Genomic DNA, 25,554 nt, shown 5'->3' with positions numbered 1-25,554 from the left:
GGGAATTACACTGTGTGGAACGGTGGAGTATATTCTGGAATTATGCGCTGCAATGGCGGGTTTCAAAGGGAAGCACAATTGTGATGTGAACAGAACTGCCCCACAGAGAGAAGCTGGCAGGGCTTTAGAAAACACTTCATGCTGCTCCTCAGTGTCTGAGAATGTCTTGAATCCCTGGGTAACTAGAACAAACACTGTTCTGTCTTAAACTCACATTTTTACTGCTGCCTTGCAGGCATCACCTTAGAAGAGGCTCTAGTGGCAGATTTTGGTTATATATTCATAGTACTGCTTTGGTAATAAGAGTTGAGCAAGCTTCAAAAAGATGGAAATAAGGATTTTTTTCCCCCTTGTTCAGAATTTCCTGATTATTTTTAGTTAGTCCGGGCACTTTCCATTGCAGCAAGTGAATATAACTTGGTTCATTCCATGAAAATCAAATAACGAAAAAGCTAGCAATGTATTTCTGTCACAGATGATATTTTTGTTTGCGTTTTGAAGTGTTTTTATGAATTGGATTACAAAACTAACTGAATCGGAGATGAACTTGGCTCAGGAAGTTGGAGTATTTTATGAAATAAAATTACCTTGAGAAATTGACCTAATTATTCAGAAGTTTCTAATGCAAAAACCTAATGCAGTTTTGAAAGCTCTCCAAAGAAGAAAGCCCAAGAATACAGCTCCCTTGTGGCAAAGCAACACTCTTTATTTATTTATCTCTTAAGAAGTATAGCTTTTAGCTCACAAGAACACAGCTTCAGGATATATTGTATAAATGCATTATACTAGTTTTCAAGGCTACGGTTCTTCAAAACTAGTTTTCTATCGTGTAATACATTTCCCCCATCGTTCTAACCATTGTTGGTTAAATATAAGTGCAATTTTCATGTGTAACTGCTTAAATCTTTTGTGCACATGTAAGTGGACCACTGTTTCAATTTTTTTTTTTAATATTGAAGAAGTGCTAGTATGTTTTTAGTTCATAATAGAGAAAATCCCAGAAGACCTGTGTTGTAACCATTATCAAAACTTTCTGCTTCATTAGGAGTTTTTGGAGTGTAGCTTGGGCTTGACTTGCCCTGTTCAAAGATTGGCCTTTCTCCTGACGTAAGGAAAGTCTCCTTAGTTTTACTCACTTAGCTGGAAGAGATTTAGAGAGATACTTTGGCGCTCATCCCAGTTAGGACCACACTCCACCATCTCCTTATCTCTGAGGCTGATGCCAGGCCATGTGTCAGGACTTCCCCATGGTTTCTATGGCCCTTCCAGATCCCCCACCTCGCCCTGTCTGGAATCTATTTCCAGGGCAAAGGAAGCTCTCCTGGGTGGCTTTCTCTCGCTTTTAACTTGCTCCCTCTACATATACTCCAATCATCTACAATCTCAAACAATGTGCTAGCTCTGCAAATACAGCTTCGGACAGCCCGCAGCTGGAGACCTGCCCTACCCTCAAGGACACTTCAAACAAATACAGAGAGAATAAAGCTGTGCTCACAATGCAAATGTGCCTCTGGTGTTTCCTTCCAGCAGATGGCCATTCATACATGCCTCCTACACATCTTTTAGAGCCACCAGTCCTATGACCCCAACACCCTTCATGTTGCATTCCACTGCTTTGCAGAAAGAAAGTTTCACTTAGTTACTAACACATATTCTTCAGAGGAGAATAAATACTGTTTAGGATCTGGAAAGATCTGGAAAGACAAGAGAAACCACCAGGGAAGTCTTGACCAAATGGCAAATAGGTTCCACTGCACGCACAGCTCTGAGCAGTTGGTAGTGCTGCTCTGGGCAATGGGTTGAGGATTCCAAGGTCTCCATGAACAGGAGAAAATTGATACCGCGGGATAAATTTGATGCTGAAAGTGACGCTTCCAGGTTTTTGGAAGTCATGGTAGATGGTGATGGCATTTATCAGGATGGGGATTACTGATGCAACTCAGGGTCTTTGTTTTTGTTTGTTTGTTTAAAGATTTTATACATTTATTTGAGAGAGAGGGGAGGGAGAGAGAGAGCTCATGCACTAGTGGGGGTGGAGGGGCAGAGGGAGAGAGAGAAGCAGACTCCTGAGCAAGGAGTCTAATGCAGGGCTTGATCCCAGGACCCCGGGATCATAACCTGAGCCAAAAGCAGACGCTTAACCTACTGAGTCACCCAGGTCCCCCACAGCTCAGGTTTAAGAGAAAAATAAGGAACTCAGGTTTGACACGTTAAATTTGAGAGGCCCATGTGACACCTGGGTCCACTTGGCGGTTATATACATAGACTTGCCCCCTGAAAGAGAGGGCTGGGCTGGAGGAACAGATTGGGGAGCTCCCAACATCTTTGGTAGTCACCGGCAGAGATGAGGGCACCCAGGAGGAGAGTGTATTGGGCGCTGAGAAGAGCTTGGACAAAATCACCAGAAACACTTCTAGGAGGAAGAGCCATTCTACCTTGTTACTCACCATTTCTGCCTCCTGACCGCTTGATAAGATTTTACATTGGCACACTCTAGATTTCAGTTTCTTCATCTATAAAGTGGGAATAACTTCTCCTTCCTGTATCCCGTATTGTCATGGAGATCAGTTGATTTGTGGTGAAATCAGTTTAACCAGCAGGATAAAAGGAAAGAGCTAGAAGACAGCAATGATGAAATTTTGGAAACTGAAATGCCCATGGACAAATGGCAATGGATTTAGAAACCAAAGAACAGGGCAGCCCCGGTGGCACAGCGGTTTGGCGCCGCCTGCAGCCTGGGGTGTGATCCTGGAGACCCGGGATCAAGTCCCACATCGGGCTTCCTGCATGGAGCCTGCTTCTCCCTCTGCCTGTGTCTCTGCCTCTCTCTCGCTCTCTCTGAATGAATAAATAAATAAATAAATCTTAAAAAAAAAAAAAAAAAAAGAAACCAAAGAACAGAGGGGCGCCTGGCTGGCTCAGTTGGTCAAGTGTCTAACTCTTGATTTTGGCTCAGGTCATGATCTTAGGGTCATGAAATTCTCTCTCCCTCTCTCCTTCTCCCTCTGGCCCTCTCCCTGGCTTGTGCTCTTGTGCTCTCTCTATCTGAAAGAAAAAAAAAAAAAAAAGAACTGTGATTGCCCAGTTAGCAGTGAGGGGAAGATGACTGGAAACTGGCTACTATTTGAGGGATGCTTTAAAGTTTACAAGAGTTTTCTCCTGCATCTCTGTTTCTTTCTCCTTCCTTAGATCTCTCTTTCATTTTAAAGAATAAATATTCAAGGAGGAAAGATATGGGTACCTTGTATGAATAAACGACAATTTCTCCATTATCTTACTGATGGACAGTTAGGTTGTTTCTGGTAAAAATAAAGAAATATGCAGATAGGGGTGCCTGGGTGGCTCTGTCAGTTGAGCGTCTGTCTTCGGTTCAGGTCATGGTCCCAGGATACTGGGATCGAGCCCTGTATTGGGTTTCTTACTCAGTGGGGGGCCTGCTTCTCCCTCTGCTCCTCACCCTGCTTTGCTCTCTTTCTCTATCAAATAAGTAAATAAAATCTTTTTTTAAAATGTGCAGATAAAATAAAAGTATGTAAACCTCCATGGAGATAAAACACAGTAACACCAAATGGTTGTTATCTCTGGAAGAGAGAAGGAAGAGGAAAGGAATAGTGAATGGAGATTTAACTATTTTATTTCCTGCCCCCAGGTTTATTTGTTTATTTATTTATTTTTGGCTTTATTGCGATATAAGTGACATATAACATCATATAAGTTTAAGTGTACAGTGTGATAATTTGATATCCTTTTGTGACATACATGTTGAGAAATGATCACCACAGTAAGGGTAGCTGACACATTGATCATCTCAGTAGGAACTTTAAACACTTACTCTCTTAGCAACTTTCAAGTATTATAAACTGTAGTCACCAGGCTGTATGTTCAATCTTCAGACCTTATTCATCTCATAACTGGAAGTTTGTATACTTGGGCTACCTTCACACATTCTCCTTCCCACCCTACCCCATCCACTGTGACAACCACCAATACTCTGTTTCTGTGAGTTCGACTTTTTTTAGATTCCACATAAAAATGAAATAATGCAGTATTTGCTTTTTTCTGACTTATTTCACTGAGTATAATGCCCTTCAGGTTTATCCATGTTGTCACGAGTGGCAAGATTTCCTTCTTTTTTACAGATAAATAATATTCCATTGTTCAGTGGTGTGAGTGTGTGTGTGTGTGACATCTGTATCCATTCATCCATCAACAGACATTAGTTGTTTCTATGTCTTGGCCATTATAAATGATGCTGAAATGAATGCAGGGGAGCAAGTATCTCTTTGAGCTCCTATTTTTATTTCCTTCAGATACCCAGTCATGGTAGCTCTATTTTTAGTTGTTTGCAGACCTCTATATTTCCATAGTGGCTGTGCCAAGTTACATGCCCACCAACAGGGCACAGGAGAAGTCCCTTTTTTTTCCATTCTCATCAACACTTGTTATCTCTTGTCTTTTTGGTCATAGCCATGCTAACAGGTGTGAGGTTGTACATCATTGTGGTTTTGATTTGCATTTCACTGTTGATAAGTGATGTTGAGCACCTTTTCATGTATCTGTTGGCTATGCATTTGCGTATCTTCTCAGGAAAAAATGTCTTTCCTTGGAAAATTTCAGGTTCTTTGCCCCCCCCCCCCTTTTTTTGATGTACTGGTTTTTTTTTTTTTTTTTTGCTATTGAATGGTAAGAGTTCCTTAAGTATTTTGAATAATAACTCTTTATCAAATACATAGTTTGCAAATATTTTTACCATTAACTAAAATGTTAGTTCTTTTGAAAAAAGAAAAACAAAATCTTCTCATCAATATGCAAGGACACGTGCGTGTATATAAAGGGAGCATGCTCAGAGCACTGGGCCTTCCCACCAGCTCTAGTTGAGAATCTTCATGAGGATGTGAAGCCCAGGACCCTGGTTATGCATCTGTCCCTCCTCTCTTAGACATTGTGAAACCTGGCTCTGGCCATCCTCCAGTCTATGTCCTGTGACGCCCCATGGCTATGCCCCTCTAACTTCCACTGCTGTGAGATCTAATTTAGAATCAGAGCTGCCTTAGAGAATTCAGGGAATAGAGAGCAAAAAAAATTTGGAAAATCCTATTCTAGAATACAGCCAGCCACTAAGGTGGGGAGGAGCAAGAGAACAGAGTAGCCTGTTCTGTGTCCTTTATAAACCAGGTCACCTCGATAGCACTACTGTCACTACAGTTGACAGTGCTGTGCGGCATTGTTCATGGCAGCGATAGCCTCCTTCCTGGGCACTTTCATTTTACTGCGATGATTGACTTATGATACAGGAATGGTATTTTATGCAGATACATTTCCTTTGGTTGTTAAGAGCTAATGGATCTGCTTTGTTAATTGCAAACTATTTTTAGCCTTACATTAAATGGAGAGACAGAATGTGTCTATGAGGTGACAAAGCCTGCCTTAACCCAACTAATACAAGCTTCAGGAAGCAGTGCTTTGTGGATTTCCGTTAGCACACCCGCATCCATACAATGTTTGGTCTTTGACTATAAAAATACTTTTCAGAGTAGCTTTCTAAAATTATAAAAAATGATATACTAGCATTCTGTGAAGCTTATCAAATAGAAGAATACAGAAGGGAAAAACATCATCCTTAATCTCTGCCACCTTAAGGTAACAATTGCCTTTACTCTTGCCTTCAAGTAATTTTTCAAATGAATATTTCCTTATAAATCTAGTAATAGTATCAGTGGCAATTAGGTATACTTTTTATTTAACACTACATCATAATTGTTGCTGCACAGTGACAACAAGCCTCACTTTTAAAATAGACCTTTTTAAAAATATATATTTTATTTATTTATTCATGAGAGGCAGAGATATAGGCAGAGGGAGAAGCAGGCTTCCTACGGGGAGTCCGATGTGGGACTTGATCCTAGACCTTAGGATCACTCCCTGCACCAAAGGCAGACGCTGAACAGCTGAGCCACCCAGGCGTCCCTTAAAATGGACTTTTAATTCTGAAATAAATTCAGATTTACAGTTAGTTGCAAAGATAATAGAATTCCTGCCCATCTTTCACCAAGTTTCTCCTCATAGTCATGTCTTCCATAACCATGGCACATTAGTCAAGTCCAAAAAATTAACTAGTGATAGTACTAATAGTACTGTGTTATCAACTGAACTACAGACTCTTTGGGTATCACTCGTTTTTCCACTAATATCCTTTTCTGTTCTAGATCCAATCCAAGATACCACAGTGTGTTTGGTCAAATCTCATTGTTAATGTCTGTATTACGGTCTACCCATGTAATATACCACTATTGGCCTATCACCTGCTTCTAAGTTATCTAGAGTGTTTCTATTTTTTTCTGTATCACAAGATCACAGACGGAGCATCTTCATGTGAGCAGCCTTCTCTTCTTTTAAGGTTCTTTTCCTCACAACAGACTGTAACCACACTTCTGAGAGGCCAAGGAAAGGAACGTATTTATGGCTCCGGATATTATTGCACATTGCCAAATTGTCTTCCAAAATGCCTGTGCTCATTTACACTGTCATAAGTAATTTTTTGTGAGTAGCACATTCATGTATTCTTGTCAGCATTAGTTACTATCACTTACACATTTTGGCTAATTTAATAGGTGAAAATGACATCTCAATTTTTAAAAATTGTATTTATTTGATAACTAGCAATTTGAATATTTTACCATGCATGTTTACCAGCTATACTTTCTCTTTTCTGAGTTGTCTCTTCATATTTTATTTATTAGGGTCTAAATAAATTTTTTATCAATATGTATGAGTTTTATAATAAAGATAGCCCTTGGCCTGTCATTTTGTTGCAATGATTTATCCTCCGATCTGTTGTTTTGATTTTTCTTTTGCGATTTTTGAAGAGCATGGTGAAAGTTTTATGATGCAGAATTCATCACTTTTCTTTTGATTTATTTTCTTTACCTTTTTTAAGGTTAGAAAGGTTTCTCCTCACAAACAAAAATCGGATTTTAAAATCCGATTCTCTTCTGTATAATTTGATTTTGCATCTTTAGCCATTTGATTCATCTGGAATATTTTTGGTATTTGGCCCAAATGTCCGACCTGGCTGCCTCTTGCTCACCAGCTGCAGATGACCACACCTCTTTCATCATTGACACTAAAAGCCATCTTTGTGTTCCCAAATGAGTGAATAACATACACCCTCTCCCCTGTGTTACCCAAAGCAGAATCCTTGGAGCTTTCCTGACTCTCTCCTCTCCTTCACCCCTCCATATCCACTCAACTATAATGCCCTCATGGTTCTATTATGTGGTTCTTCCTCCTACTTTTTTGAGGAAGAGTATATACTGCTCCCTCTGCTTGGAACAATTTTCCACCCCTACTTTGCCTCATTCCTACTAGCCTGGCAGGTAGGGCCAGGTATATCCTTGCTATGTGCCACAAAAGTGCCCCATATTGTCCTTTACATTTGTCACACCCAATTGTAGTGTCCTGCTAACATGCTTGTAGTGGTCCTCTGTCTCTTGTATCCTTAATGTAGTCTCACTGACTAACCCAGTGCCTGATACAGATAGGAGCTCAATACATATTTATTAGGTATGTGAAAGATCTAATAAATGAATGAATGTGACAGTACAATAGAAGTCATACCTAACTGTGTCCCATCAGGGCTTGATTAGAATATTTTCCTGCAGAATATGAAAGTAAAGGGGATAGCATATTGGAGTTCATGCCTTTTATGGTATGACCATGTCATGGACACTGTAGCTTTGGCTTGTTCAACATCCATTTTTTCTCCTTCTAGGCACCATTACTATAATGCAAAGGCTGGAAAAATTAAAATGATCTTTTTCAGACTGCCTTGCAGCCAGTATTCTGGATATAAATTAGGTCTCACCAGTGAGATGCATTCTTGGGACAAATGGAAAGCAGGAGTGGGATGAAGGCCATTTTCCTGAGGCTATTTCTCCTCCTAAGCGAGGGTATCAAAACATGAGAACTCATCCTTCCAAGGTTCACCATCACTTCTGTGGGTGTCTGAAGGCAGTCTCAGTCTCATGGCAGGATTGAATATGAAGGCAGAGACTTCTTAGTTTTGAGTCACCACTATAGCTAGTTTCTCTCTTTCTCTTGTCTATATATCTATCTTTAAAATAGAGTGAAGGGAGAGTCATGAATTCCATTCCACTGGCCTTCTCACCAGTTTTGTAACCATGCTTCTGCTCAAAATACTTAGAGTGTTTTCTGTTTTCTGTACTGAACCATGGCTGTTACGTGAGGACACAAGGACTGGTGTCCCACTTACTGACCCAAGTAGCCCACCTTGATCAGTTGTGATTTTTCCCAAAGTAAATGGAGAAAGTTCTATTCCTAGGATTTAGGGTGAAGTTGTGTTTATTGGTTATTCTACGGTTCTGTGAGGGTCTGATAAATCATTTCCACTATCTTCCCCCCACTTCCTACTCCCCCATCTCCTTTGAGATTTTGTTAGCATAAACCTCTTAACTTGGCGATATAACTACTAGTAGTGGATAATTATACAGCTAGACCCAAAAATAAAAATACACAGAGAAAATATAAGTGAATGATTAAGATAGTAACATAGTAAGAGTTCTTTTAAATCAATAAGAAAAAAATTAACCCAGTTGAAAAATGCACAAACACATAATTAGAGGATTAAAAATAGCCAAGGAAGATATTAAGGTAGTCAACTTTTTTCTTACCAAATTAGCAAAGACTTGGTGTCCCTGGGTGGTACAGTCAGTTGAGTGTTGAGTGTTAAGTGTGTGCCTCTTGGTTTCAGGTCAGGTCACCACCCTGAGATCAATCCCTATGTTGGGCTCCACACTCAGCATGGAGTCTGCTTGAGTTTCTCTCTCCCTTTGCCCCTCCCACTCATGCTTTCTCTCTCAAATAAATAAATAAAGCTTTAAAAACTTAGGAAAGACTTTTAAGTAATACTCGGATCTGGTAAAGATGTATTACTTCTATTGGGCTTTCTCATACACCTCCGTAAGTTTCTAAATTGGTTAATCTTCTTAGATGTTAGTTTGGATATACTTATAAAAAGTCCTTAAAATATCCATTCTCTAGGATCCGTAGTTCTCAACTGGAAGCAGTTTTGCCCCCAGGAGACATTTAGCAATGTCTGGAGATTATTTTTGGTTTTCACAACTATGGTTGAGGGGTGCTACTGGCATCTAGTGAGCTGAGACCACGGATGCTGTTCAACATCCTGCAATGTATGGAAGAAGTCCTACAAAAAACCATCTAGCGCAAAAGGTCAACAATGTTGATACTGCGAAATTCTGTCTTAGATACAAGAATTTGGCTTTAAGAATTTTTCCAAATGAAATAATCAAATATATTTAAAGATTCATGTATTTAATCCCTTTTGGAGAGCAATAAGTCAGTAACTATTAAAACTTAAAATGTATATACTCATAATTTAAAAAATTTTAATTCCAGTATAATTAGCATACAGTGTATATCAGTTTCAATTGAATAGTTTAGTGATCCAAAAATTCTATATATTACTCAGTGCTCATCCTGGTAAGTGTACTCTTAATACCCTTCATACGTCATCCCCCTAACCCACCTCCTCTCTGGTAACCACCAGTTTGTTCACTATATTTAAGATTGTTTTTTGTTTGTCTCTTTCTTTCTTTGTTCATTCATTTTGTTTCTTAAATTCCACATATGAGTGAAATCATATGGTATTTGTCTTTTTCTGACTGACTTATCTCAATTAGCAGTATATCCTCTAGATCATCCACGTTGCTACAATTGGAAAGATTTCATTATCTTTATGGCTGAGTGATATTTTTGTGTGTGTGTCTTTACATACCATATCTTCTTATCTATTCACCTATTGATGGATACTTGGGCTGCTTCCATAATTTGGCTATTGTAAGTAATGCTGCAACAAACATAGGGATGTATATACCTTTAGAATTAGTGTCTTCATATTCTTTGGGTAAGTACCCAGTAGGGGGACTTCTGGATCATATGTAATTGTTATTTTAGTATTTTGAAGTATGTCTATACTGTTTTCCACAGTGGCTACACCACCAGACTGCTTCCCATCAGCAGTGCATGAGAGGATTTCTTTCTCTCCAAATCCTCACCAATACTTGTTGTTTCTTGTGTTTGTGATTTTAGCCATTCTGACAGATGTGAGATGATATGTCATTGTAGGTTTGATTTTAATTTCCCTGATGATGAATGATGTTGAGCTTTTCATGTGTCTGTTGGCCATCTCTATGCCATCTTTGAAGAAATGTCTGTTCATGTCTTCTGTCTGTTTTTAAATTGGATTATTTGTTTTGTATAAGTTCTTTATGCATTTTGGATACTAGCCCTTTGTCAGATATGTCATTTGCAATATCTTCTCCCTTTCGGTAGGTTACCTTTTAGTTTTATTGATTGTTTACTTTGCTTGCATAGAAGCTTTTTTATTTTGATGTAGTGTCAATAGTTTATTTTTGCTTCTGTTTCCCTTGCCTCAGAAGACATGTCTACAAAAATGTTGCTATGGCCAATGTCAGAGAAATTACTGCCTGTGCTCTTTTCTAGGATATTTATGGTTTCACATCTCACCTTTAGGTCCTTAATCCATTTTGAGGTTTGAGGTGTGTGTGTATGGTGTAAGACAGTGGTCCAGTTTCATTCTTTTGCATGTAGCTTTCCAGTTTTCCCAACACCATTTATTGAAGAGACTGTCTTTTCACCATTGCCTATTCTTGCCTCTTTTGTTGAAGACTATTTGACCATATAATAATGGGTTTGTTTCTGGGTTCTGTATTCTGTTCTATTGATCTATGTGTCTAGTAATATATCTTAAAATCTGGGATTGTGTTACCTCCAGTATGTTCTTTTCTTTCAAGATTACTTTGGCTACTCAAGGTCTTTGTGGTTCCATACATATTTTAGGATTTTTTGTTCTAGTTCTGTGAAAAATGCTGTTGGTATTTTGAGTAAGATTGCATTAAATCTGCAGACTGCTTTGGGTAGTATGGATATTTTAACAATATTTATTCTTCCAACCCATGAGCACGGAATATTTTTCCATTTTTTTGTGTCATTGTCAGTTTCTTTCTTCAATGTTTTATAGTTTTCAGAGTATAGATCTTTTACCTCCTTGGTTAAGTTTATTCCTAGGTATGTTGTTACTTTGGGTGCAATTGTAAATGGGGTTGTTTTTCTTAATTTCTCTTTCTACTACTTTGTTATTCATGTATAGAAATGTAATGGATTTCTGTATATTAATTTTGTATCCTGTGACCTTACTAAATTCAGTTATCAGTATTTTTTGATGGAGTCTTTAGGGTTTCTTATATGTAGTATCATGTCATCTGTAAATAGTGAAACTTTTACTTCTTTCTTACCAATTTGGATGCCTTTTATTTCTTTTTCTTGTCTATTGATTGCTAGGGCTTCTAGTATTATGTTGAATAAAAGTGGTGACAGTGAACGTTCTTGTCTTGTTCCTGATCTTAGAGGGAAAGCTCTCAGTTTTTTGCCATTGACTGTGATGTTAGCTGTGAGTTTTTAATACATGACCTTTATTATGTTGATGTATATTCCCTCTAAGCCTACTTTCCTGAGGGTTTTTATCATGAATGGATGTAGTACTTTGTCAAATGCTTTTTCTACAATTATTGAAATGGTCATATGGTTTTTATCCTTTCCCTTGTTGATGTGATATATTATGTTGATTGATTTGTGGATATCAAACTACCCTTGAATCCCAGAAATAAATCCCTTTTGATAGTGGTGAATGATTTTTATTCTACTGTTGGATGGTTCACTAACATTTTGTATTTTATTTTTATTTTTATTATTATTTTTTTATTTATGATAGTCACAGAGAGAGAGAGAGAGAGAGAGAGGCAGAGACACAGGCAGAGGGAGAAGCAGGCTCCATGCACCGGGAGCCCGATGTGGGATTCGATCCCAGGTCTCCAGGATCACGCCCTGGGCCAAAGGCAGGCGCTAAACCGCTGCGCCACCCAGGGATCCCGGTTCACTAACATTTTGTTAAAGATTTTTATTTCTATGTTCATCAGAGATATTGGCCTTTAGTTCTCTTTTTTTGTAGTGCCTTTATCTGGTTTTGGTATCAGGGTAATGTTGGCTTCATAGAGTGAATTTGGAAGCTTTCTTTCCTCTTCTGTTCGTTTGGAACAGTTTGAGAAAAAAACATTATTTACTCTTTAATTATTTGGTAAAATTCACCTGTGAAGCTGTCTGGTCCTGGACTTTTGTTTCTTGGGGATTTTTTTTTTTTCTTGGGGATTTTTTGATTACTTATTCAATTTCATTGCTGGTAATCCATTCTTTCAAATTTTGCATTCTTCCCGATTCAATTTTGGGAAGTTATATGTTTCTGGGAGTTTATGTGTTTCTTCTAGGTTGGCAATTTGTTGAGATATAATTTTTTTATAAAATTCTCTTATAATCCTTAGTACTTCTGTGGTGTCAGTTGTCATTTCTCTTCTTTCATTTGTGATTTTGAGTCCTCTCGGTCCCTCTCCCCCCCTTCTCTTTCTGATGGGTCTGGCTTTATCAGTTTTGTTGATCTTTTCAAAGAACCAGCTCCTCATTTCATTGATCTGTTCTATTGGTTTTGTTTTGTTTTAGTTTCTATTCATTTATTTCTGTTTTAATGTTTATTATTTCCTTCCTTCTACTTTTTTGAGTTTTGTTTGCTCTTTTTTTTTTTTTTTCTTTTTTCCTAGCTCCCTTAGGTGTGAGGTTAGGTTATTTATTTAAGATTTTTCTTGTTTCTTGGGGTAAGCCTGTATTGCTATAAACTTCCCTCTTAAAAAAGCTTTGCTGCATCTGAAAGATTTGGGACCATTGTGTTTTCATTTTCATTTGTCTCCATGCATTTTTTTATTTCCTCTTTGATTTTTTTTGGTTAACTCATTCATTGTTCAGTGCATGTTATTTAACCTCCATATATTTGTGATCTTTCAGATTTTTCCTTATGGTTGATGTCTATTGTCAAACTGTTGTGGTTAGAAAAGATGATGGTATGATTTCAGTCTTTCTGAATTTGTTGAGACTTGTTTTGTGGGCTAATCTGTGATCTATTCTGGAGATGTTCCATGTGTACTTGAAAATAATGTGTATTTCATTGTTTTAGGTTAGATGTATCTATAATTGTTGATAGGTATCCATCCCTGAAATCCTCAGACATGGGAACAAACAGGCACATAAATGTTCTTCTCAGCATTATTTTTAACAGTGAAATTTTGGAAACAACCTAAATATCAGTCAGCTGATACAGTTAATGTACATGTGTGTTCTGCATAGCAGAGTATTTGGGCTTCCCACCTCCCACTGCTCTTTTCTCGGATCTGATTCCCCTCTAAGGAGCCTTTAGTACTATAGATAGGAGGGATAGAAGTACTATTCCTAAAACTCCCTTCATCCTGTCAGTTCCCAGTTTGGAAACCAGAAAAAAACTGATTATTCCTTTCTGACCCCTTGGTTGAGTCAAGAAGGAGTCACATTACAGAAGTTTGGCCAGCCAGATGGGACTTTAGATCTTGAACCAAGGCAGAGACAGCAAGTAGTTGAAGATCAAATCCCTGAGTGACAACAGTGGTGGCTGTGGTATTGTCTGTGGGCAGAAAAGTGTGGCTGCTGCCTCCTAGACTGGCAGTCCTTGCCAAGTGACAGCACTGAGCCTCTATTACTTGGGCCACCAGAAAGGCTTTGGTTTCTGTTATTAAAAACACAAGTGGGAGGCCCTAGCAGCAGTCTAATAAATAGACGCATTAGACCTCTGTGAGTTGCCGACAAAGTACCTGAACTGATATGCTGGAGAATTATACACAGTTGTTAAAAAGAAGGATCATCAGGACATACTAGCAGGTGGGAAATCAGAATGAAGAACATTCATCCACTCAAGCTTTTTCATTTATTAGTGTCTGTGCTCTCAAATGGACATACCTGGGTTCTGCCCTCATGGAACATTATTTAAAATAGCAAAACACTGGAAATAATTTAAGTGTCTAACAATAGTGGAATGAGAAATACCGTAAATTGTGGCATATGCATTACAGCGGTCCCTCACGTGTCTATGGTTTCAATGTCAGCAATTTCAGTTACCCACTGTCAAACGGTCTGTAAGCAGATGATCCCCCTTCTGACACATCATCAGAAGATCGGTAGTAGCCTAACAGCGATGTGTGGCCAATCATGAGGGAGTATCAGACAAACTCAAATAAACATTCTATAAATAAATGACTATTCTCTTCCAAAATGCAAGCTCATGAAAGAGGAACTGATCAGATTAAAGGAGGCTAAAGAGATGACAACCTAATGCAATGCATAAACTTGGATGAGATTCTAGTGCAGGAGAAAAATAGAAACAAAGGACATTATGGAATAATTGACTGTAGACTATGGATCAGAAAATAGTATTGTCTCAATATGGCTGATATAGACAATGTCCTTGTTTTTGGAAATACATACTGAACACCGAGAAAATGTAGAGATGAAAGAGCATAATGTCTATAATAAGTGAATTATGTAAACAGACACAGCTATACAACATACCTATAAAACATATATATATGTTACTAAGTAAAAAGAAAGGCAAATCATCATCTTCCTTTAATACATTCCATGCTCCTAGAGTCAAGTCGGAAGTGTTTGGTCTGTGCTACCCCCACTCTTCCTTTGCCAGCCGCCGGGGTGTTAGAAGTTACAGAAGGGAAGTAGGTTACAGTAGTTACAGTAGGGAAATAGCTGGGCGGATTTCCCTACCATTGCCACATCGGAAGGGGATAGCAGAGTTCCAGTGAAGTCAGCTGATACAGGTGTGGCATGCCAGAGAGGTGTCTACATTTCTGTCCTGTGGCCTCATCTTGAAGTATGCTGTGCATCTACAAGTACACTCAGGGTGGATGCGTGCAGCCTCTAACACGGTCTTTTTTGCTTTGGGGCAGGCAAGGTGGGGCCGCCTCTCGATATCATGCTGTCCTCATTGAACTGCACAGCTTTCAGCATCCAGTGGAAAATGCCAAGGCATCCCAAGAGCCCCATCATTGGGTATACTGTGAGTACCGGGGCCCAGGGATTTCCATAGTGGGTATCGTTGGGGTAACTGCACACCCTTCCCACCCTTGCTCCTCCTTTATATGGCCTCCTTCTATCAACACTCCCCTATTAACAACTGCCCCAGTCTCCTTACATAAAACCAGAGGAAGTGTTTCCCTGTTGTAAGGGTATTTGTCAGTGCCTGGAACTCAGTTAGGATCTATAGAGTCCTGACTCTGTTCAGGGATGGGAAAATAGAAACTAAGTGGAAGATGTGGGTCCTGCTATCTGGTTGCCCACAGTCAAGTGCGGAGGCTGAAGCAGGCACATGGGAAGTAATAGAGTCACTGTGGAATGCTGTCAACAGATACAAAATACTGTAAAATCTGAATTAAAGTGAAGACATGGATGGCAGAGTGGGGGAGGGAACAGAGAATGTGCTCCTACCTTTCAGGAGGAGTTCCTTTCAGTTCACCAAAATGTCTCATTTGTACAGGGTTTTTCAAAATTAGTCAGCTTTTAGGAGTCAAGAGATTTCAGATAAATACTTGGAGTTCTGAGGTCTCTGGGAATAATATCCAGAGAGCTGGCCACACGGGGTCCACATTCCTATGGCCTGAGCCTGCTGGAGGGGGGCTGCCCATTTTAAATGGGACAGAAACCTCCCCCACCCCCGACTCCCCATTACACCCAGATCTCTAACTACTACTCCTACTGCCTCCCTTTCACCAAAAATAGGCCCTCATCCTATTGTCTTCTGAAGGCAGAGAAATGTGTTTCTGAACTCATGTTACTTATCAAGAGTGGGATGATGGAAGATTACCTGAGAAAGTCATGGTTTGGGGAAAAATAGTGAGAGCTTGGTCCAGCCCCCTCCTTCCCACTTCACTGATGCAGATCCTCCTCCTGGGCCTCCTCCTGAGTTTGCAAGCCCTGCCATGTAGAGCTGATGTTTGCAGTGGAGCTGGTGTTGGCCAACCTCGAACCCCCTGCGGCTGTGAGTGGAGCTAGAACCACAGGCCCTTGACCTAGTAGAGAAGTGCTGGCCCTGCTCTCAGCCTGGATGCCTCCCTCTTTTCCAGGTCTTCTTCTCTGAGGTCGGCAGGGATAAATACCTGCAGGAGCAATCCCACAGCGTGTCGCTCAGCCAGGACAGCCTGGCCATGGTGAGTGTCTGCATCGTGGCAGCCCCTCAGATGCACACCGGGGCTTGGCATCTCAGCCAGATGCAGAAGGCTTTCCAATCCTGTGTGTGTGTGCATGTGCGTGTGTGCAGCTGTGGATGGAATACTAATGTTTGCAGAATTCTCTGGAATTTACACGTGCCTTTTGTGCACATTCCCTTATCACACGCCTCTCCCTCTCCAGGAAGACAGCCTTGTGAAGAAAGAGTTCTGGTGTAAGCACTTCCATCCTGGGCTCAACCCACCCCATTCATCAGGCCACAGAGCAGCCACGTTATAGCTGCTGTTTCACCCCTCCCTATTTTTCCTTCAAGAAGCTCAATTCCAACTTTTTAAAAAATCCCAATAAAGCTTTATAAAGAAAGATGACACATTTGTATCTTCCCAACCACCTGGAGACACAGCGCAGGAGAAAATGATGTCATTTGAAATGTATATTCACACGGTCCAAGTTGTTTATTTTTCCTGCCGAGCTCGGCACCCTGTCCTTCTACTAACCAATTGTTGCCTGTCCATCTTTTTTTCTTTTCCTGTCAAGGTCTGTCTGGGTGATTTTTTCTGCCTTAGGCATGTTCTGGTTCCTTTCCTCCACTCTCCTCCTCCTTCCCCATTCTACTGCAGTTATCCTATAGCTAGAGCCTTTTAAATTGCTCTGCAAGCGGTTAGCACCAGTGCCTAGAACGCTGCTGAAACGGGGTGGCGGTGGCAGTGGCGGTGGCGTGGCGGTGACCGTGCTTCCAGGTCCTACATAAGAGCCTGCTAGGCACAGCGCCAAGAAACCCGTTTGTCAGCCGGGAGAAGTAGCGATCACTTGCTGGGCATCTGTTACCTGCCAGGCACTATTCCTCTGCTTTACCTTTGTTTTTCAATCTCATCTTCACAACTATCCTATGACCTCATTCTATGGACAAGGATGCTGGCCTCAGATGGTGAAATCACTGTCCCTACATTGTACATTATTGAGTAACAGAGTCAACTGTAGACCCAGTGCACACTGACTTCTGAACCCTGCCCTGGCTATTTTTACCCAAGCTCTTCACAAAGCAGAGATCGATGCACATCTGCAGCTTGCATGTATGCTTTTAATCTCAGACTTTTGCTCCAGCTGCCCTTGTTTGCCCCAGAAGTCCTCAGCCCCAACCTCTATGGCTTACTTTATCCTAAAAGGAGAGATTGACTTAGCCCACGCAGGAAGCCACTAATTGAAGTTCTGTCTCACCTCGGCAGCATGGGAACTTTCAGCGAGTTCCTGGACCCCACCAGGGAGCCAGCAGTGTCCCCAGCCGCCAGCCTCCTGTCCTGCAGGGAGTGTGGCTCAATGCTCTGCCTGCAGCACAGCCCAGGCAGTGAGGGCACAGTGCAGATGGCAGGTGTCTCGGAGTCCCGACAATGCCTCTGGAACCCAGATGCAGCCCCACCACATGGACCTGGGCTGAACACTGGCATCTCTGGGGAGGGCACTGCGAAGCAAACATGAAGCAAAGGGCCAGGAGGGAAATAGGCACCCTGGGCTTCCAAGCACCCTTTCTGCACCTACAGGTTGGGTAACTTTGACCAGTCACCTAACCTGGCCAAGTCTTACCTTTCTCCCATGAGAGGGGTAAAATAATTACACTGTGGTGAGTTCCAAATAAAATGGTGTGTATACAAGCCTTTGGTTTTAAAATGTAAAGAAGCCAGATAGATGTTGGTGACCATTCCTCATGATCATTGCCTTTATGTTAAATATATTCTTTATGTTAACTACATCCAGGCATCAGAGTAGGCTATCAAGTTATACCTGGCTGATTTCAACAAGCTTTCTTCGTTGCTCCTTTATGCCCAGCATAGGACAACGCAGGGTCCTTATTCTCAGGGAGCTTTCAATCTTACTGGGAAAATCACGTTCTTGCTGATAAACAGCTGGAAGACCAGATGTCGTTAACATGCTGCTTAATAGGCAGACTGAAGTTTTGAAGAGGGGGAGATTAGTGTAAGAACAAATGGTGGAACCAGGGGTTGAGAATTGAAGCAGGGGCAGTTTCTGGAAAGGCAGAGGAGAGGGACGGGCAGTGAAATCGAAAGGAATGGTGTGAGCCAAGAGGACAAGCATGCACGTGTGTGTATGAGCTTGTGTGTTCCAGTGGGGAGATTTGGGGGGGGAGGCGTTCAGAGCATCCGGAATGGAGGGAGGAAATACTGTTTAAACCTAACGGCAGTGAGTCGGGAGGAGGGGAGGGGTGTGATATAACAGGGTGGGTTCTGGGTTCAGAGACTTGCTTGCAGATGGCTGTATTACAGCAAGCTAGGCCTAATGGACTTAGTTCCCCCATGGACAAAACAGGGATCCGAATAGTATCTCTATTACAGGTAGTATCTGTGGGGTTTCCAAACGGTGTGCCAGGGTGCTCCAGGGCTCTGCAGCAAACTCACAGGGGGCACTGCGGAATGTTGCAGCTTTTCAAAGGAAAGGGTAACAAGTGTGTGAACTACTACTGCCAGGTTGTTTGGGTATAACTACTGAAAAAATGGAACGCTTAGGCGTTTCTTTGGCATTAGAAGTGCTGTAAAAATATTCCAGAGACAGCAAAGGTGCCGTGACAGAGACAGTTTGGGCACCTGTCCTGTATCATATCAGCCTATAGCATGAGGCTGCTGCCATCATTAAATGGGGTCGTGGATGTGGAACCCTCAGCATCACCAATGGCAAGGAACAAGAACTGAGTGAGTGTCAGCAGAACTCAGGCGGGACACTGTGAGTTTGCTGCCCATGGCTGTCTGTAGAAGATTGGGGGGGGGGGGGGGCGGCTATTGTCCGGGTTCATTTTTGACCTCTAAGTTTTCCTTTCTTTCATGTTTTTTTTTTTTTCCCCCTCCTCTGCAGGGACAATCTGATCATCCAGTGATTTTTGTAAGTATGCTTCAGATTCTGGGGGTCTCTTTTCATCGAGATGTTGATTTTCCCGCATCTTGCTCATAATGATTAAGGCCTAAGGGAGAGTGCTTCGTTCTGGAGTAAGCAGTGACCATAGAGCATAGCAGATGAATTTTTAATCATTTAGAAAGAAGTTGCTTTTATTCTCTTCTGTGCTGCTTCGTCTCACATGGCAGAGTAAGGTTAAGAGGAGTATTTTTAAAGGTTGAAGTAATTTAAGCTCCTTTCCCAAACTAGGTGAAAAAGACTGAAAAGGAAAGGATTTATTTAAACGAATGAGCACCGCTGCCGGGGTGGTTCCCCTCACCCTCCTCTTCCTCTCCTGTCCTCACTTCCTCTAACAATTCCAGACCTTCCCAATAAGGCAGGACCAACTCACCTCAAACTGCTTGACTTGCTGGATTCAACGGTAGCAGAAGATGAGGTTGACCGCTGGTTGTATCCTTAAGTGATCTGCCTGTATGGAGGCTTCTGATTTGGTTAGCACTTGACACTTAGCTTTTTTTTCTTAGAAGAATAACCTGTAGGTTTCAACCTGGAAAAATAAGTAGTCAAGCCAACCCGGGGAATTTGGTCATATTTTAGTGTTGGAAATAGAAGCAAGTGTTTCAGCTGGTGGGCTCCATACACTTTCTGATCATTCATAACATCAGCTTTTGATGAAAAAATATTTGACTATGTACCTATATATATGTATATTTACGTACTTATAAGTTATACATATGCTACTCTACTGATATGTTGTGTACTTTATAAGTTCCACAGAATCTTAAAGGAGGAGATAAAATAGAAAATAGAAATAGAACGTTCTTTTCTTCTGGCATCTCAGAGAATTGTCTTGCTCATCTAGGGGGATGCACCATCACCCTGCTTTGGAGTCTGCTGGTCTGGTTGACCCAAAACAGTGATTGCACTTGTGTCTTCCCCAAGGTTAGAGAGAGAAAATGTAGGCAGGAATCATGAGACTTGCATGGAGTCCCAGGTCTGCCATCACAGCCAAGGTCATCTTGGACAAGGTTACAGAGCCCCTTGGAATCTCTGTTTGACTGTAAAATGAAGGGGTGACCTAGTAATGGTTCCCAACTGGGGGTTCCTTTGTTTCCTATGGGGCAAATGGACATTGAATGGACATTTTCATGGACAAGCTTCAGGGATGCTGCTTTCCCTGCAGTACATAGGACAGACCCATACGAGGAAGATTTGTGCAGCCTCACAGTCATTGCTGCCCTTCCTATGCAACTCTGAAAGATACTTTCTAGCCTTCTGTAACTACTCAGGGAATAGAATCCCCCCCAACTCTTGCCTCCCCTCTGACCTGCACAGCTTTCCTCAGGGCCATTGAAAAAAGTGTGTTTGGAAGATAGTACTTCTCTGTTTCTTTGGTGCCTTTCATGTAATGATGATGTTAGATGTTCCCAACCAAGGCCCAGTCTCGACTTGTAGAGTCAACTGTGTAGTCGAATCCAAGGTTATTAGCTACCAACAAGGTCATTTTAGAGCACTCATAGAATTTTGGTGTTGAAACTTTGACCCAGAGAAGTTAAGTGGCATCTCCAAAATCACAAAGCTATTTGGCGCAGAACCTGGGTCTCCTGGCTCCTGGTCCAGTGTGCTCCCACTTTATGCTTTCTTTCAGCTCTGCTCACTGGATGCCCTTAAGGTATAGTAGCTCCCTGTTTGGACTAGCAAGCAAGACAACACCTAACTTCATTTCTGGAAACAAATGACCTGGGTTTCCAGCAGTAGGAGAAAAGTATGGCATGAAAGAGGATAAAGGTGGAATCTGAAATCAGGGTCAGAGATTTAAGTTTAGAGTTATTCCACATGGTTTTATTGTTGCAAAGAGGTATTCAGTTAAGAGTAGTTTCAGCTTTTTAGGGGTTCCTTGTATGTAGCTATCCAGATTGTTTTTGTACATTGGGTCATATATTAATTAGAATAAAAGTCTAACAGTCCAAAATGCCAAGATAATAGTGATCCTAACAAAATGTTCATTCATGTTTCCTTCCTGATATAACCTGTTTGGTTATAACCAGTTTTGGTGGCTTGTCTCTGTCAGAAACCCAGAATCCTTCCATCTCATTGCTCTGCCAACCATTCTGGTCTACTTTCCCATGGTCCAAATTGGCTCACTGGCACATCCACATTCTAGCCAATAGATTTGGAAAAGAGAGAAGAGAACAAGGATGGCCCTTTCTATTAAGGGATAACTCAGAAATTGCCCTCAGCATTTTAACTCAAATTCTACTGGACAGATTTTGGCCACATGGCCACAGTTAGATCAAGGGATGCTGGAAAATGTAGTCTGTGAGTGGTGATGGCCCAACTAATATACAAGGGTTCTATTATAAGAAAGGAGAGGGGCAGCCTGAGTGGCTCAGCAGTTTAGTGCCTGCCTTCAGCTCAGGGTGTGATCCTGGAGACCAGGGATCAAGTCCCATGTTGGGCTCCCTGCATGGAGCCTGCTTCTATCTTCTGCCTGTGTCTCTGCCTCTCTCTCTCTCTCTCTCTCTCTCTCTCATGAATAAATAAATAAATAAAATATTATAAAAAGAAAGAAAGGAGAGAATAGGTATGGGGGACAGTTGTCCCTGTCATACTGTGAATGGAGGAATGAGACCCGTACAGCAGATGTGGAAAAGGCAGTTGGACATCTGAAAAACAAGGTGCTAGCCTAAAAATTTGATATGCTGTGTTTGAGAGTTGGGAAACTGGAAGCATATTATGTTATCATGTGTCTGATGAGGGAAACCAGACCCATCGTTGTGTTACACATGGTGTTGAGCTTTCTTCTTGGACTTAGTGAACTAACTAGCCTTGCTTTTTCTCTTCTATAGATGTAAATTCTTTGATCACATGCCAACCAGTGAGGGTATTGAGAAGACAAAGGGGGCAGATTTGGGGGGTTTTGATTTTAGAAAAGGCTAGGCAAACACAAAGCAGGATTATTTTGCAGCAAACCATCCAGCTTTGCCTCCTCATCCCCCCAAAAAAGGTGTGAGAAGGGCCCAATGGAGACTGTTGAATTTACTCTGGACTCTTCATAGAAGCAATTTCTCTCACTGTTTCTCACTATCTTGTGTAGAAACAAAAGCCAAGAGAGAAGCATTTAGACTTGTTCTCAAACCTCCACCAGGTAACAAAATGCTGAGTTTTTTAATTTCAAAAAGAACATATACACTGTCTTGTCTAGTTTGATGCAAGTAATTATAGAACATTTAAAGATGGAAATAGAAGGTTTGTGGAATTATATGGTATTTTTAAAAATAATCCAAGGGTTATCACTAGTCACAATATAGTGAGAGATTACATTTGGGAGGATTGATGTCAGAGGAAGAAGTGTTGGTTAAATCATTGAGTGCAGTTCCCCTACCCATGGCCCCAGCTCCTCCATGCCCTTGACCCTCACTTCCTTATGACTGTTAATCAGCGGTCAAAACAGGAAAAGACTGGAAATAATTGGCTTCTGGGAGGGTCACCTTTTACCTATCTACCTATCAGAATATACCTGGGCTAAAGGCAGTGCTGATCTTCCATATCTAATAAAGAATTAGTGTTTTTAGTTTAGTTTTGTTTTTTACTTTTTTTTATTCATGAGAGACATAGAGAGAGAGAAACAGAGACATAGGCAGAGGGATAAGCAGGCTCCATGCAAGGAGCCCAATGCGGGACTCGATCCTGGATCCGGGGATCATGCCCTGAGCCAAAGGCAGATGCCCAAGCGCTGAGCCACCTGGGGCATCCCAAGAATTAGTTTTTTAATCTACATAAGCAACTTTGGCAAGTCTAATGTCTCTTGGTTTTCAGTGATAACTTCTAAATTTTCAGTACATAAACTTCCATGTTTGTGGATAAAATAATAATCTGGTCTTTAGTGTTTATGATAAGTGTCTATTGATTTAAATATTATTTATTATTTTATTTAATATTTTCTGTAACCTGTATTATCAAATTAGAACTTGGGCTTTGGAGTAAAACAAAGCAGATTTCAAATCTCCATTTTGTTACTTAATAAGTTTATGTTCTTGAGCAAATCATTAACTTTTCAGGGATTCTGTTTTCTCCTCTGAAAGTAAAGTAGGAGTGATATCTATCTCATAGGACTGAAAGAAGAATTAAATCAGACTATGTGTTCCTGGAACAAAGAAAACACACAATCCATGGTAATAGTAGCTGTATTTAGGATTGGCTTATAGCTAATATCTATAATAATCTATAACCATAGCACTCCTCCCATAGGTCATCCAGCATAAGGACTTCACAGGGGGAAAAGATTCTAAAGCAAAAGGCTGTGAGGGCATTGGTTTGAAAGTGTATTTTTGCTCTCATGGGAAGAGCTGGGGCATGGCTGCCGGGAGAGAAGTGAGAAGCCTTATATCCACCTGCTGCCTCCAGTCTCTTAATCTCTGACTTGATATGGAATGAGAGGACAGATAGTGGAACTGGGATGCACAGATGGAGGGAGTTAGGGCAGGCAGGGGGCTGCCATATGTTCAGCCAAGACCCCTTGTGCAGCTGCACAAGGATAGAGTGGGGAAGAGAGGAAAGGAGGGGAGGATTGGAGACAGCCCCCCTCAGGGAGGCTGTAGAAATGGCGAGGTAAGGAATCAGAGGAAGTGGAGGAAGGCAGCAGGTATGAAAAGCACATGGAGATGGTTGGAGGGAGGTGTGAGTAAGAGAAAGTCAGCGTGTCTCTGGAGTTGCCAACCCCAGGGCCTGGGACAAGGGTGCTGAGGCTGTTAACCAAGATGGAGGGGTCAGCAGTAGAAGCTAGTTCTTGATGAGGTCACCTGCTTCTATTGGACACCTTGATTTGATTTCTTTCTTTCACTCATTCACTTTGCTTCCTTCATTTATTCATTCATCAAAGGAGCATTGCTTGAGCATTTGCTACCTGTCTGGTAATACTTTACTGAGCTTTCAGTTGCCAGAGGAGTAAGAACTTGCTCCTGCCCTCAAGTGGGTGGGGAGAAGGTGACAAATAGACAATTAAAATCTAAGGTGAGTAGTGCTAAGATGGAGGTTCACCAAGGACACCAGGGAAGCATAGAGGAGGAGCGCCTCCCCAGACTGGAGGCTGGGGGGTCAGAGAAGTGAGGTAATGTCTCAGCTGAATTGAGTCATGAAGGATGAGCAGGGGGTGAGCCAGGCAAGTGTGGGAGAAAAGGGCATTTCGTGGAGACAGAGCAGCAGGTTCAAAGGCCCAGAGGCAAGGAATTGAATGGTATAAATTTGAGCCCTGCCAAGTTCTTAAGTATGACTGGAATATAGAATGCAAGGAAAGGAGGGGACATGAGATGATGCTGAAAGGATAGACAGGGGGCTGCAACTATGCTATTCTAAGGTGATTTTATTTATTTATTCATGAGAGACACACACAGAGAGAGGCAGAGACATAGGGGGAGAAGCAGGCTCCATGTAGGGAGTCCGATGTGGGACTCAATCCTGGGACCCCAGGATCACACCCTGAGCCAAAGACAGACACTGAACCGTTGAGCCATCCAGGCATCCCTCTAAGGAGATTTTAAAATGGGAAGTGACACGCTCATATTTGAGGTTTAGGAAGATAAGATCATTGTAGCTGGTGAAGTCTACACTGGTGGTGTAGGCAGCATGGGTGGCAGGGAGAATCGGAATATTGGAAATCACTGTCATAATTATGAGGACTTGGACTTGTGTTTATGAGGACAAGATGGCCTAAACAGATTCAAGTGACGCAAAAGAGTCCTGAGGACGGACTTGGTAACTGGCTGAATGGTGGTTAGAGAGGAGGGATGGACACAGAGAAGAAAATGTCAAGAATTTGTGGTTTGGGTAACGAGAGAGCAAACACAAGAGGAGAAGCAATTTCGTATTTTGTTTTTCGTAGCAGGAGGAGAAGCGATTAGTTGAGCTTTGGTTATGTGGAACAGTAGGGGCTTGGTAGAGAAGTTCTAGAGGCAGTTGCAAACCCACATCTAGATGTCAAGAGGCAGGTCAGAGCTGAGAGGCAGATTTGGGAGGTGTCAAGTGAAGGTGGTGCTCGAAGCTAAGAAAGTAGTAGATGAGCTTACTCAAGTAAGACTACAGAGTGAGAGGGTAAGATGGCAAAGGATGACTCCCTGAGAAAAACCAACACCAGTGGGGCAAGCAGAGAATGGGGAATGCATGGATGATATTGCAAAGGAGCAATGAGAGAAGTAGGAGACCAAGGAGGAGCAGAGTCATGGCTCCTAAGGGAACCAAGAAATTTAGGAAGCAAGGGTAGGCAACAGTAATGAAAGATACACAAAGTCAAGTACAGAGAGTCATTCCCATTGGATTTACTACAAAACTGTGTGGTAATTTTGGTAAGAACAGCTCAGTAGGTTTGTAGCACAGAGAGGCCTGGTGAGGGGTGAATAAGAGGTGAGGAAGTAGAGGCAGCTCCTTTAAGAAAGTTGCCCCTGTGGAGAG

The 25,554-nt window shown here is 41.5% G+C and overlaps 1 protein-coding gene across 2 annotated transcripts in view; it reads left to right on the top strand.

Annotated features, from left to right (window-relative positions):
• EGFLAM (EGF like, fibronectin type III and laminin G domains) overlaps positions 1 to 25,554 on the top strand; it is a 181,798-nt gene that overhangs the window by 48,194 nt on the left and 108,050 nt on the right. For both annotated transcript variants that reach the window (XM_038535273.1, XM_038535274.1), the window contains exons 2-4: positions 14,931 to 15,040; positions 16,104 to 16,187; positions 19,069 to 19,095. In XM_038535273.1, coding sequence (XP_038391201.1) covers positions 14,931 to 15,040; positions 16,104 to 16,187; positions 19,069 to 19,095 — 221 coding nt within the window. The remainder of the gene's footprint in view (positions 1 to 14,930; positions 15,041 to 16,103; positions 16,188 to 19,068; positions 19,096 to 25,554) is intronic.

Source organism: Canis lupus, chromosome 4 (assembly GCF_011100685.1).
Source record: "Canis lupus familiaris isolate Mischka breed German Shepherd chromosome 4, alternate assembly UU_Cfam_GSD_1.0, whole genome shotgun sequence".
Lineage (NCBI taxonomy): Eukaryota > Metazoa > Chordata > Mammalia > Carnivora > Canidae > Canis > Canis lupus.
This window is presented reverse-complemented; position numbering and strand designations above follow the sequence as displayed.